Here is a 20,984-nt window from a genome sequence, read left to right on the forward strand (position 1 = left end):
TCTGGGGAATCGTCTACAAATGACTCTGCATGTAAATGGACATCTAGCTAAAAGTCGAGAGACAAATAATAATTAGCGACGACGGACATTTGTGGCAGCTGTCATCGACAGATCGTATTGCCTCGTAAAAGCTGAAATCATTGAACGACGGGGAACCGACTCTACAGAGGGATAAGATGATGGATGTTGAAATTATTTCCCACTTAGGAAAGACGCCAGTAACGTGCACTGAATATTGTTAGAAAGGTTTATTACTTCATATTCTATGTTTCTTAAGATACTGGCATTATCTGCTCACTTATAACATTTCTAGGCTGCATTACTTATTGTAGTCAGTTGAAGAGTGACGTAATATGCATTGTAATCATATACAGGTATTTAATTATGGCCTAATTATTTTTATTTCAAACAATGTAACGACAGAACTGATTTTAAGCATAACAACATCAAGGGACGAATACCATGCCACGGGACATTTTGCAACAATTAATAAACTAATAATTACAGACTACTGTTGCGGGTTTAACTCAAATAATTAGCACAATTGTAGGTGAGGAATATTAGTTAATATGCTGTTAAATCGTTTCTTTATGAAGTTTTACTCCCCCCGCTTTATTTTCCACTTTATACATTTTTCTAATATAGAAATCAGAATGGCATTCTTTACAGTGATTTTTTACATTTCAGCATAAACTGTCGAAGCTTTTCATTATTTTTTAAAATTCTTTTTAAAGTACGTATTTTTTTTTTTTAATCAAGTTTTCTTCTTCATTTTAAGCATAAAATCCGGGACGAAACGAGAATAAATGGATACAAATATCAGAAAAATCCATAGTCATGTGTTGAAATTAAGAAGGCGTTTTTCCGCTACATTTCTTTGCCACTTTCTTTAAGAGTGGGAGTTACCATGGCTACGGCGATTAAGCAAAACCAAGTTGAACAGCGTGCAAACGTGAGACCAAAGTCAACAGTTCTGGCACGGACGAACGTTATCCAACATAGAGACGGGCGGGGAAAAATAGGGGAGGAGAGAGAGAGAGAAATGACCCAGGCCAATACAGTACTTGTATTGACACTGGTCAAAAGGCAGTCTCAGCACCGTGGTGTTTGTGTGTGCTCATAACACAATGCACCCTGATCTGTGATAACAGCCGAGAGGGCTAGGCCTTTGACAAGGTACCGGCTACGGGAAGTGGACTTTGGACAGGTAGTGAACAGAACGCCTTCTAAACCAACACTTGACAGCGAGTACAAGAAAGGTCAAATATGACCTCTTTGAGAGGAGGGGGTAAAGAGAGGAGGGGGAGGGAATAAACGAATAGAAAATCTAACGACAGTATTAAAAAAAAACTACAAAATGGTTTCCTTCAAAATACATCTGAATTATTTAAATACCTCGTGAAATACCAGTTTATCTTGTTATCAGTAAATATGGAGAAATTTTACAGCAGTTGTGTTTGCCTCGGACAAAATGGTTGACTGATATCTTGTAGTTATAAGAAGAAGCGACCGCTGCGGTCGCTCCTGTTTATAAAAAGTTTGACACAGTTTCAATTCATTATCGTTCATAATCAAGAGCAGACTTTATTTATTTTGCAAGGCATTAAATTTCACGGCAAATTAATGTTCGGAATACGAAACCTCCTTTATCCCCTCTCAATCCCCCCCCCCCGGAGAACTTGTGTAATCTTCGGGGAATTACTTTGGCATCACGATCTCCACAAAGCCCGTATTCTAGCTTTGTGGAGATCGTTATCCAATATGCTTTAAGTCATTCCATTGATCTTATATGGTTTCGAACTAGTTAGGTCTTATAAGAGACTCAAGTAAAAAATCCATTTTATCAACAGAAGTTCGTGTCTAAAATTTATTTGACCCCCATATTAAAAATCATTGACTCTCAGGTATAATATCGTGATATTATACAACAATTTCAGTCAAGTCTGTGGTAGCGCAGAAAACAACTAACGTCACAACAAGGAGAGCGTGTCATCATCTCCATCATACGTTAATAGTTTCAAGATTTTTTTGGTTCTTGTAAGAGCCTTAATTTTTATCGATTTGATTTTAAATGGACTTTATTTTAAAAGTAACTCGACCAAAAATGCATTTTCTTTTAAGGTGCTAGTAAGTGTGGGATGTGCACTCTTGTGAAATAATAGGACGTCAAGTCTAGTGCTCAATTGATTTGTGCAATGGGTTTCCCATTGAACGATTTCGTTCTTTATCTGCGATTGCTTCCACCCCTCCCTGCACTTAAAGTGGCGGTGGTGAGGGGGGGGGGGAGAGGAAGTTAGACAGTTTCAGAAGAGTAACCAGCGTCCAGTGGACTTTAAAAGAATTTGCTTTGAACACTTCGTTGAAATGTCGACCGTCCAATCTAAGTGAAGTGTTGTGAGAACCTCACACCTGACCTTTCAGGCGTAAAAATGGTACACAGATGTACATTTTCTTTAAAAAAAAAATGATAAATACAATTGAATTAAAGTTTTCTTTAATAATAAAGTAAGTCTGACACAACATTAATTTTATGCAAACATATTTAAAATTGATGATAAACTGAAAAATCTTATGAGTATGCATGTACCTTGCACGTAAGTAACAGAAAATTTGGAAATGAAATTGCTTCGAGTAATAATGCTAGACTGTTATGGCAAATTAATTGGTGCACTTTTAAAGCTTCTATCAAATTATCCTTCTACACTGAAATAATAAGAATAAAAAAAAACCTTTAGTTTTCTTTAACTATAAAACGCCCCATCTTTGTCTAAATTCAAACTCCATTGAAACAGCAAAAGCGATTGTCGAAATGTGATAATCAGTCGGTTACCACAGCAACCATACTTCACTGTTGGTTTTACTCTCATGTAGACTACCGTATTGTATTGCGCGTGCGTCCTGCACGATCTCTATTAGTGATACGACTAGCAAAGAAAGGTTTCTTCTGATTCTTTATCGCACAGACGTGCAAGGTGATAAGTAAAGCTTTAATGGGAGAGAAGAAAGAGACTTGTTCTGAATTTCGAAACCAATACAAGTCGCACATTTTTAAAGACTATGACACTTTAAAATCGGAGTACTTTCATATATATAATATATAAATAAAAGCTTTGACTACTTTCAAGCAATTTATGACTTGAATAAATGATCATCCTTATGAGGACTGGCTTAATGGGGCAAGCAAGAATGTTTTTCATCTTCCTCGTTATCTGTAGAGGACAGTATAGGGATAAGGTGTTATTGAACTATTAAAGCTCTGATCATGGCAGGAGGGTAACAGCAATAGCCGAGCCTCAGTTAAAACTTCATTGGCTACAGCACTGCCATCCATTACCCTCCAAGGGTATCAATCACCGCATCTCACGGTCGATCAATCCTCCGCAACCACCACTCTTTTGAATAAATGATCAATAGTGTGTGGCTTAATTATCAGAGAATATTAAATATTTAAAAAGGTATATCAACTCTTTTCTATAATTTTCTAAATTATTTAATAGCTATTTATTATTTCAATTAAAATTTTTCAACAACACTGGTATTACATTATTATTTTTAATTAAATTGAATTATTAAGGTAATATTATATTTTAATTATTATAGTAAATATTTCGAAAATTTTAGAAATAATTGCGCAATCAACACCATAGCGATAGTCCTTATAGTCCTTATAAGGACTGGCTTAAAGGGGCGAAGCAAGAATGCTTTTCATCTTCCCCGTTATCTGTAGAGGACAATGTAGGGATAAGGTGTTATTGAGCTATTAAAGCTCTGATCATGGCAGGAGGGTAACAGCAATAGCCGAGCCTCAGTTAGAACTTCATTAGCTACAGCATTGCCATCCATTACCCTCCAAGGGTATTGGATTGAATGAATCAATCACCGCATCTCACGGTCGATTGATTCCATCCAATCATATATCTCCCATAGCGATAACAACGATGCAGGCTATTGTATGGATGTCTTATATGCAAAACCTCAAGGTGTAGACTTGAAATGCTCTTTGGCGAACGCTTTTAGTGTACTGAATGAATCACAATCAAAGCTGACATCAAAAGATTATTCGAAGTAAAATTTTACGCCTTTTTTTTTACATCAAGTCATTTCCGAGTTAATATTGTAACTTATCTTGTAATGTAAGATAGCTGTGGAGATAATTTGCAAATGCCCCTTATTTCTTTATACAACTTCACATTCGCAATTCCGCCTCTTTCTAACAGTTTTGTACTGTGAAAATCTGCTAACTCCCAACAGAATTCCTGAACAGCTTATACGACGTTCTCTCCGAATGTTATCTTTTGGGGGAAGAATGAAGGGGTGGGAAAGAGGAAAGGTGTACATCGGGAATATGAATTCGAATTTACATTCAGTGTTTCTAGCGCACGCACACAGACATCGTAATATCATCGAAAAGAGGTGTGCAGGAGTGTGCTAAATCGATTTCTACGAAATATGCAAGTTTTAATGATTATAATTCGCCATAAAATTGTTAACTGCACTCAGCAACATCCACTCCAAGTATCCATGGGAACGGCTGGTTTACGACATCGGAAACACGAAGAGTTCATTAGTTTTTAAGAGAAATCTTATCAGTCTCTTACTAGCCGAAAAATCGCATTTAGTAAATGGCGGTAATCCGTCGTCTTCAAACGCACATCGAGGCCGATTGGGTTTGTATACGAGCGGATAAGGAATAGCGATTAGCAATTCAAAATTAAAGGATTTTAATAAACGGTTTCGTGCGAAGTTCACTGTCCGGAAGGGCGAAACAACCCTTTTGTAGAATGAACGTCGAAGTTAGAACTAAGGCAGAAGAGTCCTGTTGATCTTTGTCACCTTTCAATAACGTCTTAGTGCGTTCTTTAAAAAAAAAAAAAAAACGTTTTCTGCATAAGAAAAAGAGCCTCTTTACCTGCACACTTTTTTAAAGCAAGGCCCTACCCACAAGATTCAAGAAAGGAGAGAGAAAAAAAAGAAGCTAACCCTACTCTATAGAAAGATCATTTGCATGTCCTCCACTGTCTGCCTTTTAGCTGTCACTGTGGATGTCTTTAGTACAACGCAGACACCGAACTCTTATTGTAACCTTTACCACCGAGTGGCAGGGTGAGAAACCTTAGAAGAAAAAGAGCCCGTAGATTCAACCCCAGAGTGGTAACACTATCACAGTTCTTTTTAACTTCCCCGGATAACTGTATAAAAGGCAATTTTTACGCAAACAAATCTTTAAGAAACGAGAGATGGGTTACTCTTCCTTTTCATCAGACCTTCCGTGCTCAATCTCATGGCCGTTTATTCTCTTTGGAAAAATTTCCCCATAATAAAGAGGAGAAAATTTCAGACATTTATTTGCGTTAGCTGCAAGAGACAATGAAAGTGTCGCAAATATTATATTAGATGAGGAACATCCAAATGGTGACACAATGTCCAACAGATTTTTATCTTTGATACAGCTATTGTTACTCGACCTTGGAGGCAGTCATCCAGAAACTGGGTAGCCTACACTACACTACAGGTGTTTTGCCGACAATATTCCAATAATGTACAAGCTGTGCAGGAAAGGAGCTTTATTCAGGTACATCTTTTATTTTTAACCTTGCTGACCCGCTTGCAAAACTCATGTGGCCTCATCTAATGACGCAGAAGTGTTGCATATTGCACCTAAATCTACCAACACACCGAACAACAAGGCGTGCTGTTTGATTTCTATAATTTATTTATAATTCTGTAATTGCAGAAAGTCTTTCGTCATAATGAGAGAGACAAGCAGGGGAAGGAAAGTGGAATGAAATATATTCGGCCCGAAACATGACTAATCCTTAAGATTAATTTATATATCATTCAGATAAATGGTTAATTATTATTCGTCTGCGAATTTATAATTCTTTGTAATCTATAAAATCAAACCAAATATATACAATTCAAGACTATATAATTCAAACTGTAATTATTAATTAACAAATCAAAAATACAGTTATAAATAATATTTATAATAGTCATTTATATTAAATAATCGCCTATACAGCCATATTCCCAGTGAATTTAATCCACCGTGAGATGCGGTGATTAATAATATCCTTGGCGGGTAATGGATGGCAATGCGTTAGCCAATGAAGTTCCAACTGAGGCTCGGCTATTGCTGTTACCCTCCTGCCATGATCAGAGCTTTAATAGCTCAATAACACCTTATCCCTACACTGTCCTCTACAGATAACGGGGAATATGAAAAGCATCATTGCTTCCTATCAAGCAAAAAAAAAAAAAAAAAAACCAGCCATATTCAATTATTATTATCATGTGCCAATGAATACAAATCGCCTCAACAGTCTGGAATAATATTTATTAAACATCCCTTATCTCACAAAATAACAAATTATATTTATAAAATGACTTAAATCTATGATTTAAACTGATGTATTTTAGAAAAACTTGAGCATCTGTTTCACAATCTATGTAGTTATCATTTATTCAGAACAAAAATTATTTAATAATATAATTATTAAATATAATTTGTTTTAAATTATTATATTTAAATAGAAATTTAATAATATTATTAAACAGATGTTTTTAAATAAGATTTATTTAAGATAAATATTTAATTAGATATTTACTCAATAAGATAAATATTTTCACGAAAGTATTATTTAAAAAAAAAAAAGATATTTATTGTAATGTCCTTATTCGATTGTTTTCTATGAAAGAAATAAGCAATTGCATTAATCTATGTGGTTACCTAACAATTATTCAGTAGTTAATAATTATATTAAATAAATTAACTTTTTAAATAAACAGTTTTTTAAAAAATAAATAAAACTTTTTTAATGAAAATATTATTAAACGAAAAAGGAGTTAACTGTAATGCGTTTGGATGGTTATCGTCCATGAAACAAGTAAACAACTGAAAATATTTTTGAGCATTTCGTATTCGAATAACACAGAAACCAATGGATTATCTTTAACCGAAGCTAAACAGTTTATTCGATTTGCGCCCTCCAGTCTGGGATATCTACAAAAGAATTCGTGTTCAAAGAGCGTGTCTGGACAATAGATATATGTGAAAGTTAATCCTGTAACAAATTGCTTTACAAACAAGCTAACTGCAGGGGTGTTCCAGAAACACTGAGTAGCATCAGACCGAAAGTAATAGCGGTATAGCTAGCAATGGCATTTTACCTGGGTCAAGGCTAGCGGCCTGTTTTATATGTGTCAAACACTGATAGTCACGCAGATGATGTATGAGAATAAGAAGACGAGGAGGGAAAATATAAGAAAACACTAAACAAGATAAATTATTGCGAGTTAGCTGATTGTTTGAATATATTAGCATGGTTGGGAAATTGGAATATGTTTATATTTCTTAAATAAAGACTTAAAGAACGTGTTTTTAAAGACATATATGAAGATTTAAAAACCAAAATATTTTAATTTAAAAGCTTTTATTAACATTCTGTATTTAATTCATATTTCTGCATCTTTCCCTCTCTGCTTTTATGTTCATATTTATTTTCGAAATATTGAAGTCCACATGAAATGAACACTGATTAATTATTTATATTTAATCCCATTAAAATCATCTCACTGCGGTATAAAAAGTTTGTGAATGTCTTTAGGTTGTAGATGATTTTTGATGCCTGTTATGAGACCACATCCTGCTCCTTGGAGACCAGAGAATCGGTTCGAAAGTTTTGGTCTCTTACACCAGCATTTCATGGACTGTAACTCTCAACTCACAAGTGGTACTACTGAGATAATACAGGTTTACACAGTTTCATAGATGAGATGTCATAAAAAAATTAAGCATATTAAATTCTGTTTCTTTATGATGCTTCAATAGACTGTCAGGTCAGGCAGATCATCAAAGCTCTCTGTTTCTTTATATTTGCCCAAATTCTTCCTTCGTGAACACTATTCTAGTTCGGGTTTCTTATTTCTAGATTTTCTCATATTTGGTCTCTCCACCCTTTCCGTGGTTCTTTCTAAATTCATTCTAATTACATATCCAAACCACTTCAATCACTTCATCATATGATATTAATGAACCAATTCTTAGCTTTATGCAGAGTAGGCCGCCAGGTATTTGAATTTCAAGAAGAGACAGTAAGGGATATTTCCTCCGCGATAAATTAGATACTGTTGACAAAAAACTTCACCGCCGGGATTACCAGTACTGAGTTTTAGAGAGCTAAAAGGAAGCATCTGTTTTATGGGACTCATGCTTATGAAAGAATTTTGTTAACCTATATTACATTCGTCCAAGAGTGGGATAAGGATTTCTTCTTCTTTTTTTTTTTTTTTTTTTATTAAGTTTACATATTTGTTGTATTTTTATTTATTTTTTATATAGTCGGGAAACCCTGCTATAAAGAAAAACTGATCAAGCAATGAAATTCATCTTCCATGTAATTTAGCTGTTGGGAGGGTGTTATATAGCATCTCTCTCACTCTCTCTCTCTCTCTCTCTCTCTCTCTCTCTCCCCTCATCACAGACTAAAAACATGAACAAGTTCCAAAATAAATTCGCAAAGTTACATAAGAGTAACAGTGATGTTGAGTTTCGCGAATTTTTAAATTAATTACTTAATTATATTTGAATAGTCAGAATTTCTATTTATTTTTGAATGGCTGTCAATCACAAATCTTGTATCCTCAAACTTCACAAGTTTAATAACCTTAAACTAAAATATTACTGAGTCTAATAGTTATTTTATTTTACGATATAATAATGGTACGTCATAATTAGAATTTTCTTGCCGTTAATATCAGCGTTACATTTAGTACCTTTAAAACATGCGTTAAATATTTTATCCCGAACGAAGTGGAGATATTGTGAATACATCAAAAACATTTAACTGTTTATCCTTGTGAATTTCATACTAGATCTTGTTGACACACAAAGATAATTGTCGAATATAATACGACAATCATATTTTACTCAATTTAATAAAAGAAGTACATTTTAATAAATCTCATTGAATGGGAAACTTTAAAATACCAATCCTGCATGCAGTCTTATTTCATTTCATAAAATCATGGGGAACTATAATGGGACAAACCACTAGGATTTTGTTCCAGTTTATTATAATTATTTCTTTCCATTTTAACGAAATCGTTAAATGACTTTACTTATTTTTGCTTTCAAGTATCCCGCAATGCATCTTTAATTCCATTCCACATAGTGAAAAACATCCCTCATTTCTGATATCAACTGAACACCAAAGTGCTTCAGTAGTTCTGCTGAGAATAAGTCATTTTTACTTCGGTTGAAGACGAAATATCACTGTATCCACAATCCATGCTTTAGTTTTTAATGATATTCTCTGAAAATCAACGCTACTTTATTTAAAGTGAAAGCAAAAGTAGCTCATTGTAGTGAATCTCGCACTGTTATAGCATTTGATCTTTTACAGCATTATCTGTTTTTTGTTGCATTGTCCAGATGTTTTCAACTTTTATTCTCCACCCACGTCTTCCTGAGCATCGTAGCAATTGTGTTTAGTGTAAGGAAACGTAATCAAAAATGGAGAGAGTGAAGTGACTAAGGGAACAGTTTCAGTCTAACACCTTCGATGTTTCTTAAAAATTCACAGTCACTAAAAAATCCAGTCCTTTTATCTACGACTCTTTCTCAGAAGGATCTTTTAAAATTTTAGCACTAAGAGAATAATAGATATTTGCTTAAGTAGGAGAGTTAACAGAATTCTGCTTTAGAGTGATTTACATTTAAAAAAAAAGTTATTTTATTTATTTATTTTAACAAGAGCTATCCGTTTCCTTTCATCATTTGCCGAAAATATTGTAATTTTCCAAGTTCTCATTATTTTTCTGAATCCATATCCATGGATCCATTCATTATTTCAGCTTAATATTCCATCATATTAATTTTCTTTGTAGCAATGTTAAAAAATATTTATAAAATTATGTGATAATTAAAATTCTTTGATCGAAAACAAGCAAAATTCCAGGGCGTTATCGAAATTTTTTAACAAAACAATGTACTTTAGAATAATGCTAGACATTCAGATATTTCAAATGTAACTTTGTTATATACGCACTCTATCGTAAAAAATTGATATCCATAACAAAGTGATGAAAAGAACATGTTTTCTACAGAGATTTTCAGTCATGAAATGATTTGCTAATATTAATTCTAACAGATGAAGTCAGCAAGCAGATTAAACCCTCTTTTCTTCAGAATTTTATATTTAATATAATTGTATAATTAAAATGTATTAAGATTAATTAATTCTAATTTTTTTATTAGTAAATAAAACTTTCAAGCGAAATTAATACACCATTTTATCTTTTTAATCGAACATATGTCAAACATATGATATAATAATGCATATCGAATTATTAAATTAATTTAATTTAAATCGCATACATTTAATTCGTAACCAATTTGAGGATATTCTATAAAAATCGTATTTGAAAAAAGGCTTTATGATCAAAAATTCTTCCCTTCAGAAGGGAAAAACCAGGTTTTTACTTCTAACAAAAAAACAACACTAAGTTTTTCAAATAAGTTATTATTTGTTTTATTCTTTTAATGCAAAGTCATTCTGGCAACTGATTTCCAGATTTTCTTCAAGTTTGTCAACGATGAAACATTATTTATCACACTTTTCGAGAATGAATCATTTCTCCACGTTAACTTTCCTGCAAAGAGAGAGAAATTGTTACGTAACAGGATAAAGAAGAAACAGCCCATTTTATTTCTCAACTATCCACTTAACATTACTGACCTAGGAATTTTTTCTGAACTTTTTTTTTATATTATTTATCGCCATAACCTCAAAACTAGAATATCGCTCTATTTTCTTCTCTATTCTGCCAAGTTACAATCGTGTTCTCCCCTACTGATTATAAGAAAACACTTCTTAAATCTCCTTTCAAAGAAGACGGGCACTACTGGTAGCAGACTTGGAGGGAGAGAAAAAAAAGATGGAAAAAAAAAAAAGACGCCATTTTACGAGGCCAGTTGTGACCTAGAAAAAAAACAAACTCGGACGACGTTGGCTGGAGTGGTGCTACTAGAGGCCAAAGACAGCAGAGGTCTGGGTAGGGGCAGGACAGCTGTCGCAGTTCCAAGACGAAAGATCAAGAGAGAGAGAGAGAGAGAGAGAGAGAGAGAGAGAGAGAGAGAGAGAGGACGACCATAGGCACGTGAATTCCGCCGGGCTTGTTACGTGGCCAGGGACCTCTTTCAAGTGGCAGATGGCCGGCAAACCCTCCTCCCAAGGAGGGAGGAAAAACACAAACTACCCCAAAGGAAGAGGAAGAAGAAAAAATTATGAAAAGAACAGGATGTGAAGAAGCCAGATGAAGGTTCTGTTGCATTAAAAACCAGAAAAGAGGGTTTGCGGGGGGGGGTCGTGTTGGACATATTACATTTGATATTACAAATGTTGCATGGTACTTAAAGCTAGTGCCTATATGCACTTTATAACTTACGTCTTTATATCCGACTATGCAATACGATGCATTTAGAAGTGACCGCCAGTTGAAGAGGTCGCTTCGAAATATTCTCTGCAACAGAATCACAATTCAGTTCAATTAAGTGAAATCTTCTACAATGACAGATATAAGTTCAAAATGTTTAGTTAAACACTCCTTGGTACAGATATAAAAGCAGGTGAAATCGATTAAAAAAAAATCAGTTTTGCACCTGCTCTTCTCAATGAGGAAAGACAACTCTCAATTATTCATTAATTACAATGCTATACACGTGACGGACAATTTTTTTTAACCTCAGTTCTTCCTTATGTTTTATACTTCCAGTATATTAAAATATATTCGGCATTGTTGTTTAAGAGATGATATTAAATATTCAAAGACTCTAGACATTAGAAAAAAAGTTTTTAATGCTACAATTCATGTTGTACATTGTTTATAATCATATGTATGTGTCTGTGTGTGTTTTAATGTACCAGCTACTGTCTAGCAGAATTGGCCAACGGAACAACAGAATTTTTTGTTGTTGTTTTTATTTTTCAGACCAGTATTAGTCTGAAACTGCATACATCAGTTTAGTTATTCACGTTTTTTTTTTGTTTTTTCATATGAAGCTGATTAAACATATCAGACATGGTCGAGTGTTTGAAACTCGGAAAGATTACCTAAGTATTGTTGAAATCAATGGCTTCCATATAATTCTACTTTTTATCTCTCTTAGGAAAGAAGAGATATAATATGGGATGGATATTTCTTATTAAGAATATAACAGTTCATTATATTTAGAACTTTCAACTCGTTACACTAGACTTGTGACCTACGAAGCAAAACTAGATACAATACACCAGTGATGGCGAACCTTTTTACCCAGGTGTGTCAAACATCCTTTTTTTTTTTTTTTTTAAATATTGATGTTGTTGATGTGCCACTTGCATACATGCATTATAAATTTAACTACTTAATCATAGATGGTGACTTATACATATCATATTAGGCTATTTATTTAATAGGACATTGATATACAATCTATGAATTCATATTATACAATTAATTTAATAAACTGAAATTACTGAAATTGGTTTTTTCATCAGAATACCAATATTTTTCAACATCCACGGTGTGTCACCTGAAACCCTCAAGTGTGTCAGTGCTGACACGCGTGTCATAGGTTCACCATCACTGCAATACACTAATAACGATATGGTTTTAATATTCGTGTTTTGGACAGAAAAAAAATATCTTAATTATTCTCCTAGTTAACTGCTGTTGGGTACCAAATATCTGATGCTCTTCGAATGTATTCTCTCTCTCAAAATGTCCAAGGTATAACGCATTTGTTTTTATTCTTTAATTGGCATAATGTAACATGTAGTCAATGATATTTACATTAAATAATGCGCCTTAACTTTGAGCCCCTTTCATTTTTTTCTCACTTTAACGAGGTTTAATTTTTTATCCTTTTCAGAATTTCCAGTTTCAATTCGTAACTCCTTAATCTATTGAATTTCTGTTTAGGATTCTAGCTACTACTGTTAAGATTTAACAAGAAATATTAATTACCAATTAGGCAATTAAAATGGTTTTGATTCATGTACAGAATAGTAGTGTGCTATAGAAAACTTCACTAGTCAACTTCTGATTTACTATTTCATCTGTTAACGCCACACTAAAATTATGTAAAAATAAATACGAAACCCACGAATTCACTATATCACACATGTCGTACCTAATTAAGGGTATAAATGATACATTTATTTACATGAACTTCAGAATGTTACGTAGATCTAAAAATTAATCAACAATAGTGCTCTGCTATGAAATATTAAGTACATAAAGCGGAGTTAAATGATTCATACGTTAATATTTTTGAGAACACCTAAAAAGGTAATCGAAAATACAACTGCCAAAGATTATAATTAGTATAACTTGAACACAGCTAGTGTTTATACTATTTACATTTCCTCTAAAGGTGTTTATTTTCTATCTACTCACAGAATTATTTGAAATATAAGTTTGAGTATGATGTGTAGTATGAAATTCTCTGGCTAGTGTGTCTTTGGTTTTAAGTATAATCCGTGTATGCTCGCATGCTGCATGAATAGATTATTCCTGCATGACTTGTAGGAAGCACATATTTTCGTAATACACTTATGACGTCATTTTGTTTAGTAATTTAAACTGACCATTAGGGTACTAAAACTGCCTAAACACGATTTTATTTGCAGACATCTATAGGGTGAGTATATGAAAATTTATTTCTAACCTATACATGCAATAGGGGATCCTTTAATGATTATTTTAATAAGTTCAGTAGTACCTTTTATTGAAAAAGGAAGCAAAAAAGTTGTGTGAACTTTGAGAGTATCTCAAAAAATATAACTCATAATTCACTGTTAAAGTAAACTTTTAGCTGCTTCTGGAATGAGAGTCACTCATATATATATATATATATATATACACACACATACACTTTTCATATGCTATTATACGTTAATCAATTCGTGATTAACTTAAAAAAGCATGATCATTTATTCTTAAATCACACTGTAAACCCATTAAGGTGTGACATGGTTCAATTGTAGCCCTTGAGCTAATTATGAATACTTGAGAAAACTAAAGATGAATAATTAACTTAAATATAGCTGTGGGTGATGTGACTGCACAAAACTGATGAGATTTAAACAAGAAAATGAAAGTAAACTTTTTTATTTCGCATAAACGACTCTATGCAGCTTAAGTTTTATTCAAAAATGACAGACTTGTTCTGGAAATTAAAATAATCACGTATGTGCCAGATTAGATGCACTTCTAAGGAACACATGTAGAATAAATACATGTAGTAAGAAATATGATTTGCAAGCATGAAAAATAGATACAAAGGCTTCATGAGAAATTTTCCTATTTGTATATTCACATAATACATTCCTATTATTATAGGAATTGAACTTTTGTCAGATAAGTAGTAAAAATTTTATTTACTATTTGTCAGAATGAACTATCTGAATATTAACAGTGATAATCCTTATATGAATTTATGGGCTTCACTTTTCCTTTGCATATTATAATCACAAAAGGAATTAACATTAAGCTTCCTAGATGGTTGTCGCTATATACTGTATGATTAGTATAGCATATTCTAATAACCTTAGAGATATACTGTATGATTAGTATAAAATATTCTTAGAGATTTTGAGAATTTAACTGGATACTTAAGTAGAAAAGAAACGATTACTTCTCTGAAGCCATCGAATCAATAACACAATACAAGGTATTTTTCCATCACCCATAGAAAATAACAATCCAGGTAAAATAGAATAGAAATATCAAACCTCTTCCACCAGTTAAATATATTTATGAACTGAATACAACAAGAAAAGGTGTAATTACTTTAACTGCAAACACAGGAAAATTAAACGAAACTAAATTGGAAATAAAATATAGTAATAGAGATTTATTTGGCATATCCTTTTTTTTAAAAAAAAATTGTCGTATTTTAACAGAATACGATGTTAGCTAATTCCTGTATGCATTGCCATCTATAACAAGTAATTTCTAAAAAAAAAAGTATAATGTTTGAATGCAGAGTACAGCTTTTATGATGTCTGAGATACAAAATCAGAAGCAACATTAAAATGTAGTAGAAGCAAAATAATGTTCTTGAATATAATAATAAATATTATATTTAAAGGATATTATTAAAACAAATTAAAATTGTTTAAAGTTTTACTTTTATCACTAAACATTATTTTTTAATACACCCTTTATTTAATTACATAATGTATACTGAAAAGGTTGATTCCAAGGAAAAGCGAACCAACTAACCGAAGTAAGGTGAATTTGTGGTTGATTTTTATGCAGCGATAAATTGAAATGAGTTTTCAAGAAAATAAGAATAAAAATTATCAGTATTATTAAAGCAACTATTATTATTATTATTTGACACCTCCAAGGAGTCAAATTATTATTATCAGTATTAAAGCAACTACTACTCATATTATTTTGCATTTTCAAAAAGTTATTCGTTTAAAGTTGGGATGCGAGGTCGTGTTTATCAGATTCTTTCCGCTTATATTAATTAATTTTAAATGCTGAGGAAGTTTGGTCATTTCAACAGAATGTCCTCATATTCTCACCACATAAAGAAGACACATTTTACCAAGCGATAAGCGCGGACACTACAGAATTTTCTGTCTTTCTGCGCACATACATGCATTCTCACCTTTTTTTAAATGACGAATACAAACAGTTTCGGGGAGGGGGGTTGCTAACACCTGCGTTTGCCATCTACAAACATTTCAAAAAGAAGGAATAAGACGCACAAAAAATGAATATATATAAATAAATAACAGTTCAGTATTAAAGAAATTCGCAAACTTTCGATGAGACTGGATATACCTGCCTATCACTTACAAAAATAAATAAACAAAATAATAAGAAGAACTACTCGATAAACCAAACACTGAGCTAAGTCAGCCAGGAAACTGGAGTTGGTTATTAATCAGTCTATTTTTAAGCGAACTTCCTTGACGGTTCACAAACAACTTCTGTTGAAATAAACAACTCCCTAAACAACTTGACCGTCCCTCTAACTAAGTCCCCCCACTTTCACTCCCGTCTTGACTAGCACTCCCTGCCTTACCCTGTACTAATCTCTAAACCACATGGACGTCTCGTCGACGATTCACAGCATGGGTTAGCGGGGGCTTCCCAGCTGTTACGCTACTGCCGACACGCCGCCAACGAAAGTGCCGTCATCGCTACGTTAACGTTACGCGTTACAAAAAAAGGAAGCATTTTTCACGTAATATAGAAATCTTTCAAAAACAAATATAGGTAAGAGAACGCCGTAAGAACTGTAAGGGGGGGAAAGAGAATCGTCGACAAACAGCACAACACACGGGGTGAAATAGATGCACGAGGCTGGGACATGCACACGACTCCACGTTGTCGGCTGACTCACGCACTTTTTAGTATTTAAATCGAACGGGGGAAAAACATCACGTGCTCGCCGAGCATCGTTATTGTCGTCATTAGTAGGGCTGAAACTAAGCGAGTGGGTAGACGATCTAAAATCTCTTTTAAAAGGATAAGAGCGAGGACGGCTTCTCCCTTGGAGAGGCCTCGATGAAGCCGAGCACGCTGCCGAACTCATAAAAAACACAGACGACCGCCATTACTGTGGATCGTGGTCATGGCCCTTGACCAGAGCCAAGCCCTGTCCGGCTGCAAACTGAACGCGAGCGAAGCGCTCCCGTAATAGTACACAAGGCTAAAAAACAAGGACGATATCTTACCTGTGACTAGGTTCTTTCTTGGCTGAGGATTCTCCTGTTTTCTCCGTGACATTTCATCGGATTTTTAAAGCGGTAACCAAACCTTGACAGGTCTGTGTGGACACAAAGAACAACAAATATGGCGGCCACTAGGGCATGCTGGGTAAGTCCGAGCACCTGCGCTTCTGTGTCACTCAAGAGTCAGAACATAACTGACCTTATTTGCATATTATAACGAGTGTCACGCGTTGAGGCGGTAGACGTAGGGTTAGGCCATATGCAGCAACGTGATGAGCCAGGAACACTGTCTGTGGCGTGTTTTTTTTCCTCTCTTCGTTTGTGTTCGTCGGAGCACGCCGGAGACCTTTTGCGGCCAAGCGGTCAGTAATTTTTAATTTCTAATGCGAACATGTGCGACGTTTTTTCTTTCTTTCTTGTTTTTTTTCTTTCTGTTCACGTGGGTTTTTCACTTCGGTTGTTTTCACAGCCGATTAAAAATGGTGGCGGACGCACTTTGGTCCAGTTACAACACGGAACGGTGGATATTTAAATTACGTTGACGAGGACACTGGAACTTCACAGAAATAATAATAATAAAATAAAAAAAAAACAGATTTGAGTCTTCCGATATCGTCTTCAATACTCGTAGACAGTCCACCAAGGCGGGAAAGAGGGAGAGACGGAAAACAGAAGGATTTTTACAGTGACCTTCTCTTGTAACGGCACAAAATGACTGGCATATCAGGTGTTGAGGGGTAGGTAGGGGTCATCACTGCCGGTGTTGTGCATAATAGTGCCGGAAGGCTTCGATCCTTGCGATGGGGGAGTAAAAGGGGGATATGCTAGCTGTCCGACGGGGAAGTGGACTTCGGCCAACGCAGCTCCACCCAACAACTGTTACGTACACGTCTGTTATCTTGTGAACCGTCGCAGCGCCGTTTCTCCTGACAAGCCACGGTCTGAAATTGTGATCGTAGGTTGGAAGTGTTCTCGGCCAAGCGCCACAACTACTCCTCGCGCAGCAGCAGCAGCAGATGCTAAGCGCAGTCGTGCCGCGGGAAACACCCATAAACGATGCGGCAGTTGGGAATTCAGGCCTTATGGAGCGTCTGCCCGCTCGCGTCATGACCGCAGAGGAGTGGTCACGGGAACCGCGACCGCCAGGGGTCAGCCCACTGCAAGGTGATTGGCACGCTGTGGCTATCAGGAATGACTTGACATTAGAAACCCAAAACGGTCCCCCCCCCCCTCCTCCAAAGCCACCGTAGGACTCCGTTCGTCTCCTTCTCTTCTAATACACAGGGATCTTAAAGTGAACTGTCTAATACGACCAGTTACCATCTGCGCCGCCGTGATCACTCTGATGAGCATCATGGGATATGCAAAATGATCTTTAAGCCCGACTAATAAGCATTACATGTATCGGCACTAATACAGAGAAGGAATATTTTTGGCGCGTGCCTACGCACCACCAAGTTTCAAGGTTGGCACTTTATTTTTTTTATCCCCACCCCTCTTATCATTTATTATTTCTCTTTGAGAACTCACGCGCAACTTTTTTTTTTTGAAATATCAGAATAATAAATCATAATTTAAATATTAGTAACTCAAAATAAACAGATCTAATCGTCTCCCGCAGTTTGTTTATTTATTTCGTTGGATGATAGTACCGTCGTAGGATGTTTGCTGTAATGAATCTTTTCGGATTAGTCACGCAAGCCATCCAACAGAAGTTTGTTTTCTTCGTGAACAAAAGGAAGAAAAGAAAGAGTGTTCTTAAGATCAGCACAGTTTGAAGCAGCGAAAATTGGTGCAGTGGATGTTGTACATTTAATTTTTTACTACAACATAATCCAACACAAAAAAATAGCCACTCGCGTACAAAAGAAAGCCATTCAAACTTAAATTATCATTGGTTACTATATTTTATGTGCAAAATTTTAATGAAACAGGGCAAAAAAAGAATATTAAAATCAAACAATAAAATTATTATTTATTTATTTATTTTTGTGGAAGGGAGGTTTCTTCTACTGAACAAAAATAATTAATTTACTCATTTATTTTATTTTATTTTTTGTTATTTTATTTCTTATTCCATTTTATAATACTTTTTTTTCTATTATATAGAAAAATTTCAATCACTTTTTATTTTATTTTATTCTTTAATATTTATATTTTAAATATTTTTTAAAATTATTTCTACAAATCAAAAATCACTTCCCATACCATAATAGCAAAAAAAAAAAAAAAAAAATTATTTTTAAAATTTTTTCTCGAAACAAATAAATATGCCAAATGCCAGACGAGCAAACTCAACAATATGCATAAAGAAGCAAGACATTTTTGTGTACTGAAAATTAAACATTTTTTTTTTATTAAGAAATAAAAGTATCATACAGAAACATACAAGCATATATATATATATATATATATAATAAAATTTTTATTTTTCAGTTTTATTTTTATATTTTTTAACAAGCATAAAACGATTCTCAGATTTTAAGGAAATGTAATTAATGATTTTGTGTACCATATATTGTAATACAAGATCACATTGAAATAAAATGCATTATGGAGAATTTTTCGTATTTTTTGAACTTTCAGGTACGAGAGTTTTGCTACCTCCGGGAATCCTTGAGATTAGCCATATTAAGTCCACTTTGCTTGGCATTCAGTGTATATATGTTGGTTGTTGTGCCCTTAACAAACACAACTAGGTATTTGAATGGTCAAATAAAAAAAAACAAATAAAAAGCTTATCACTGTTATTGTTACGTTTGCACGTGTGGCATACCATACTCGGTAGGACAGTTCACCGAAGCGAGTAAATGGTTTGCCTTTCGGGATAACCTGGCTTGTAATAGGCTACAAGCTCAACGGCATAAATGCGTAGACAGTTTGAAATTGTTTGATAATTCAGTATGAGCTTGCTTGTTCAGAGTAATTCTGATAAAATAATCATTATCAGAATTATTATGAGGAAGTTAGCTGATTGTTCTAGATAGTTTTTTTTTTTTGAAAATGGAAAACTTCCTGTTTATTTTTCGTAAACAATAGTTAAATTAATTTAAATTGATAGTTAAGCGAATTAATTAAAATTAAATTAATAGTTAAAATAGTTAAATTAATTCAATATAACGCACTCCGAATTTTTATTTAAAAAGGGAAAGGGACACTAGTTGTAATTAAGATAGCAAAAGTAAATAAATAAAAATAAATAAAAATATATATATAATTATATATAATTAATATATACTATAAATAATGAATAATGACTAGAATCTCCTCTCTCTCTCTCTCTCTCTCTCTCTCTCTCTCTCTATATATATATATATATATATATATATAAATAAATTTTCATTTTCAAATTTTAATTTTGTCGCTGTGGGGGCCGATCCATAAACATATATTATATTTCTAAACAAAATTTTCTATTGTTATCGTACTTTTTTTTTCCCCGAAAAAAAAAAAACGGAAGGGGGGGGGGGTAAAAATAAAATCTTACACAGGGCCCGTAAAAAACTAGTTACTGCTAGTTTCATTATTTTCTCTCTCTCTCTCTCTCTCTCTCTCTATATATATATATATAGAGAGAGAGAGAGAGAGAGAGAGAGAGAGAGAGAGAGAAAGAGAGAGAGAGAGAGAGATCTTGCGTTTTGCAGCAAAGAAGCTAACACTGCATTAGCTAGATTGGTAAATTTGGCTCGCTGGGTGGTTTGCTTATGTGGGATGAAAAACCCGGGATTCTGAGGAAATCCGATTATTAATTCATTATTAGTTGCTAACTCACCTTAGAAATTAATGTCCCTCTCGTACTTTCATTTGTAATTAATTCTAAAAAGCATTGGAGTACCTAAAGGGGGAGGGATGAGAGCCTGAATCTCTCCTGTAAGCGCAGAAGCTCTTTCCTAAGAAACTACAGTAAAATAAGGGTTTGCAGCTTTATTATTATACAGCTAGTGCCGTTCTCTCTGTTGGTAGTGACGACGCCGTTCGGATGGAAGGAGCAGAGTTTGATTTCGGAGGCAGTATTTCATTTATAGTTTTTCTACGTTAAAGGGAGTTTGTTATTCAGCCTTATACGGCGGTTGCATATTTTTTTCATACATAACATGCAAACCGGCCAGTGAACACACAGCTGGTAGACATCGCATTCTCGTGATTTTAGTTAATTGGCATAACGTGAACAACCAACACTCTTTCCACATTCCAAGAAAAATTATTGAGGGGTCGTTTATGAGGAATCATTGTCTTGAAAACACG

At 34.1% G+C, this 20,984-nt stretch overlaps 1 protein-coding gene across 1 annotated transcript in view; it reads right to left on the reverse strand.

Annotated features, from left to right (window-relative positions):
* Nucleotides 1-17,941, reverse strand: part of LOC150104603 (BCL11 transcription factor A-like) — a 152,765-nt gene extending 134,824 nt beyond the window's left edge. Inside the window, exon 1 of the mRNA XM_090395218.1 lies at nucleotides 16,743-17,941. Within this exon, the coding sequence (XP_090251344.1) occupies nucleotides 16,743-16,794 (52 nt within the window). The 5' untranslated portion in view covers nucleotides 16,795-17,941. The remainder of the gene's footprint in view (nucleotides 1-16,742) is intronic.
* Nucleotides 17,942-20,984: the final 3,043 nt, after the last annotated feature.

The sequence above is a fragment of the Typopeltis vanoorti genome, chromosome 7 (genome assembly GCF_054136105.1).
Source record: "Typopeltis vanoorti isolate ZY-2024b chromosome 7, IOZ_Tvanoo_1.0, whole genome shotgun sequence".
In the NCBI taxonomy this organism is placed as follows: domain Eukaryota; kingdom Metazoa; phylum Arthropoda; class Arachnida; order Uropygi; family Thelyphonidae; genus Typopeltis; species Typopeltis vanoorti.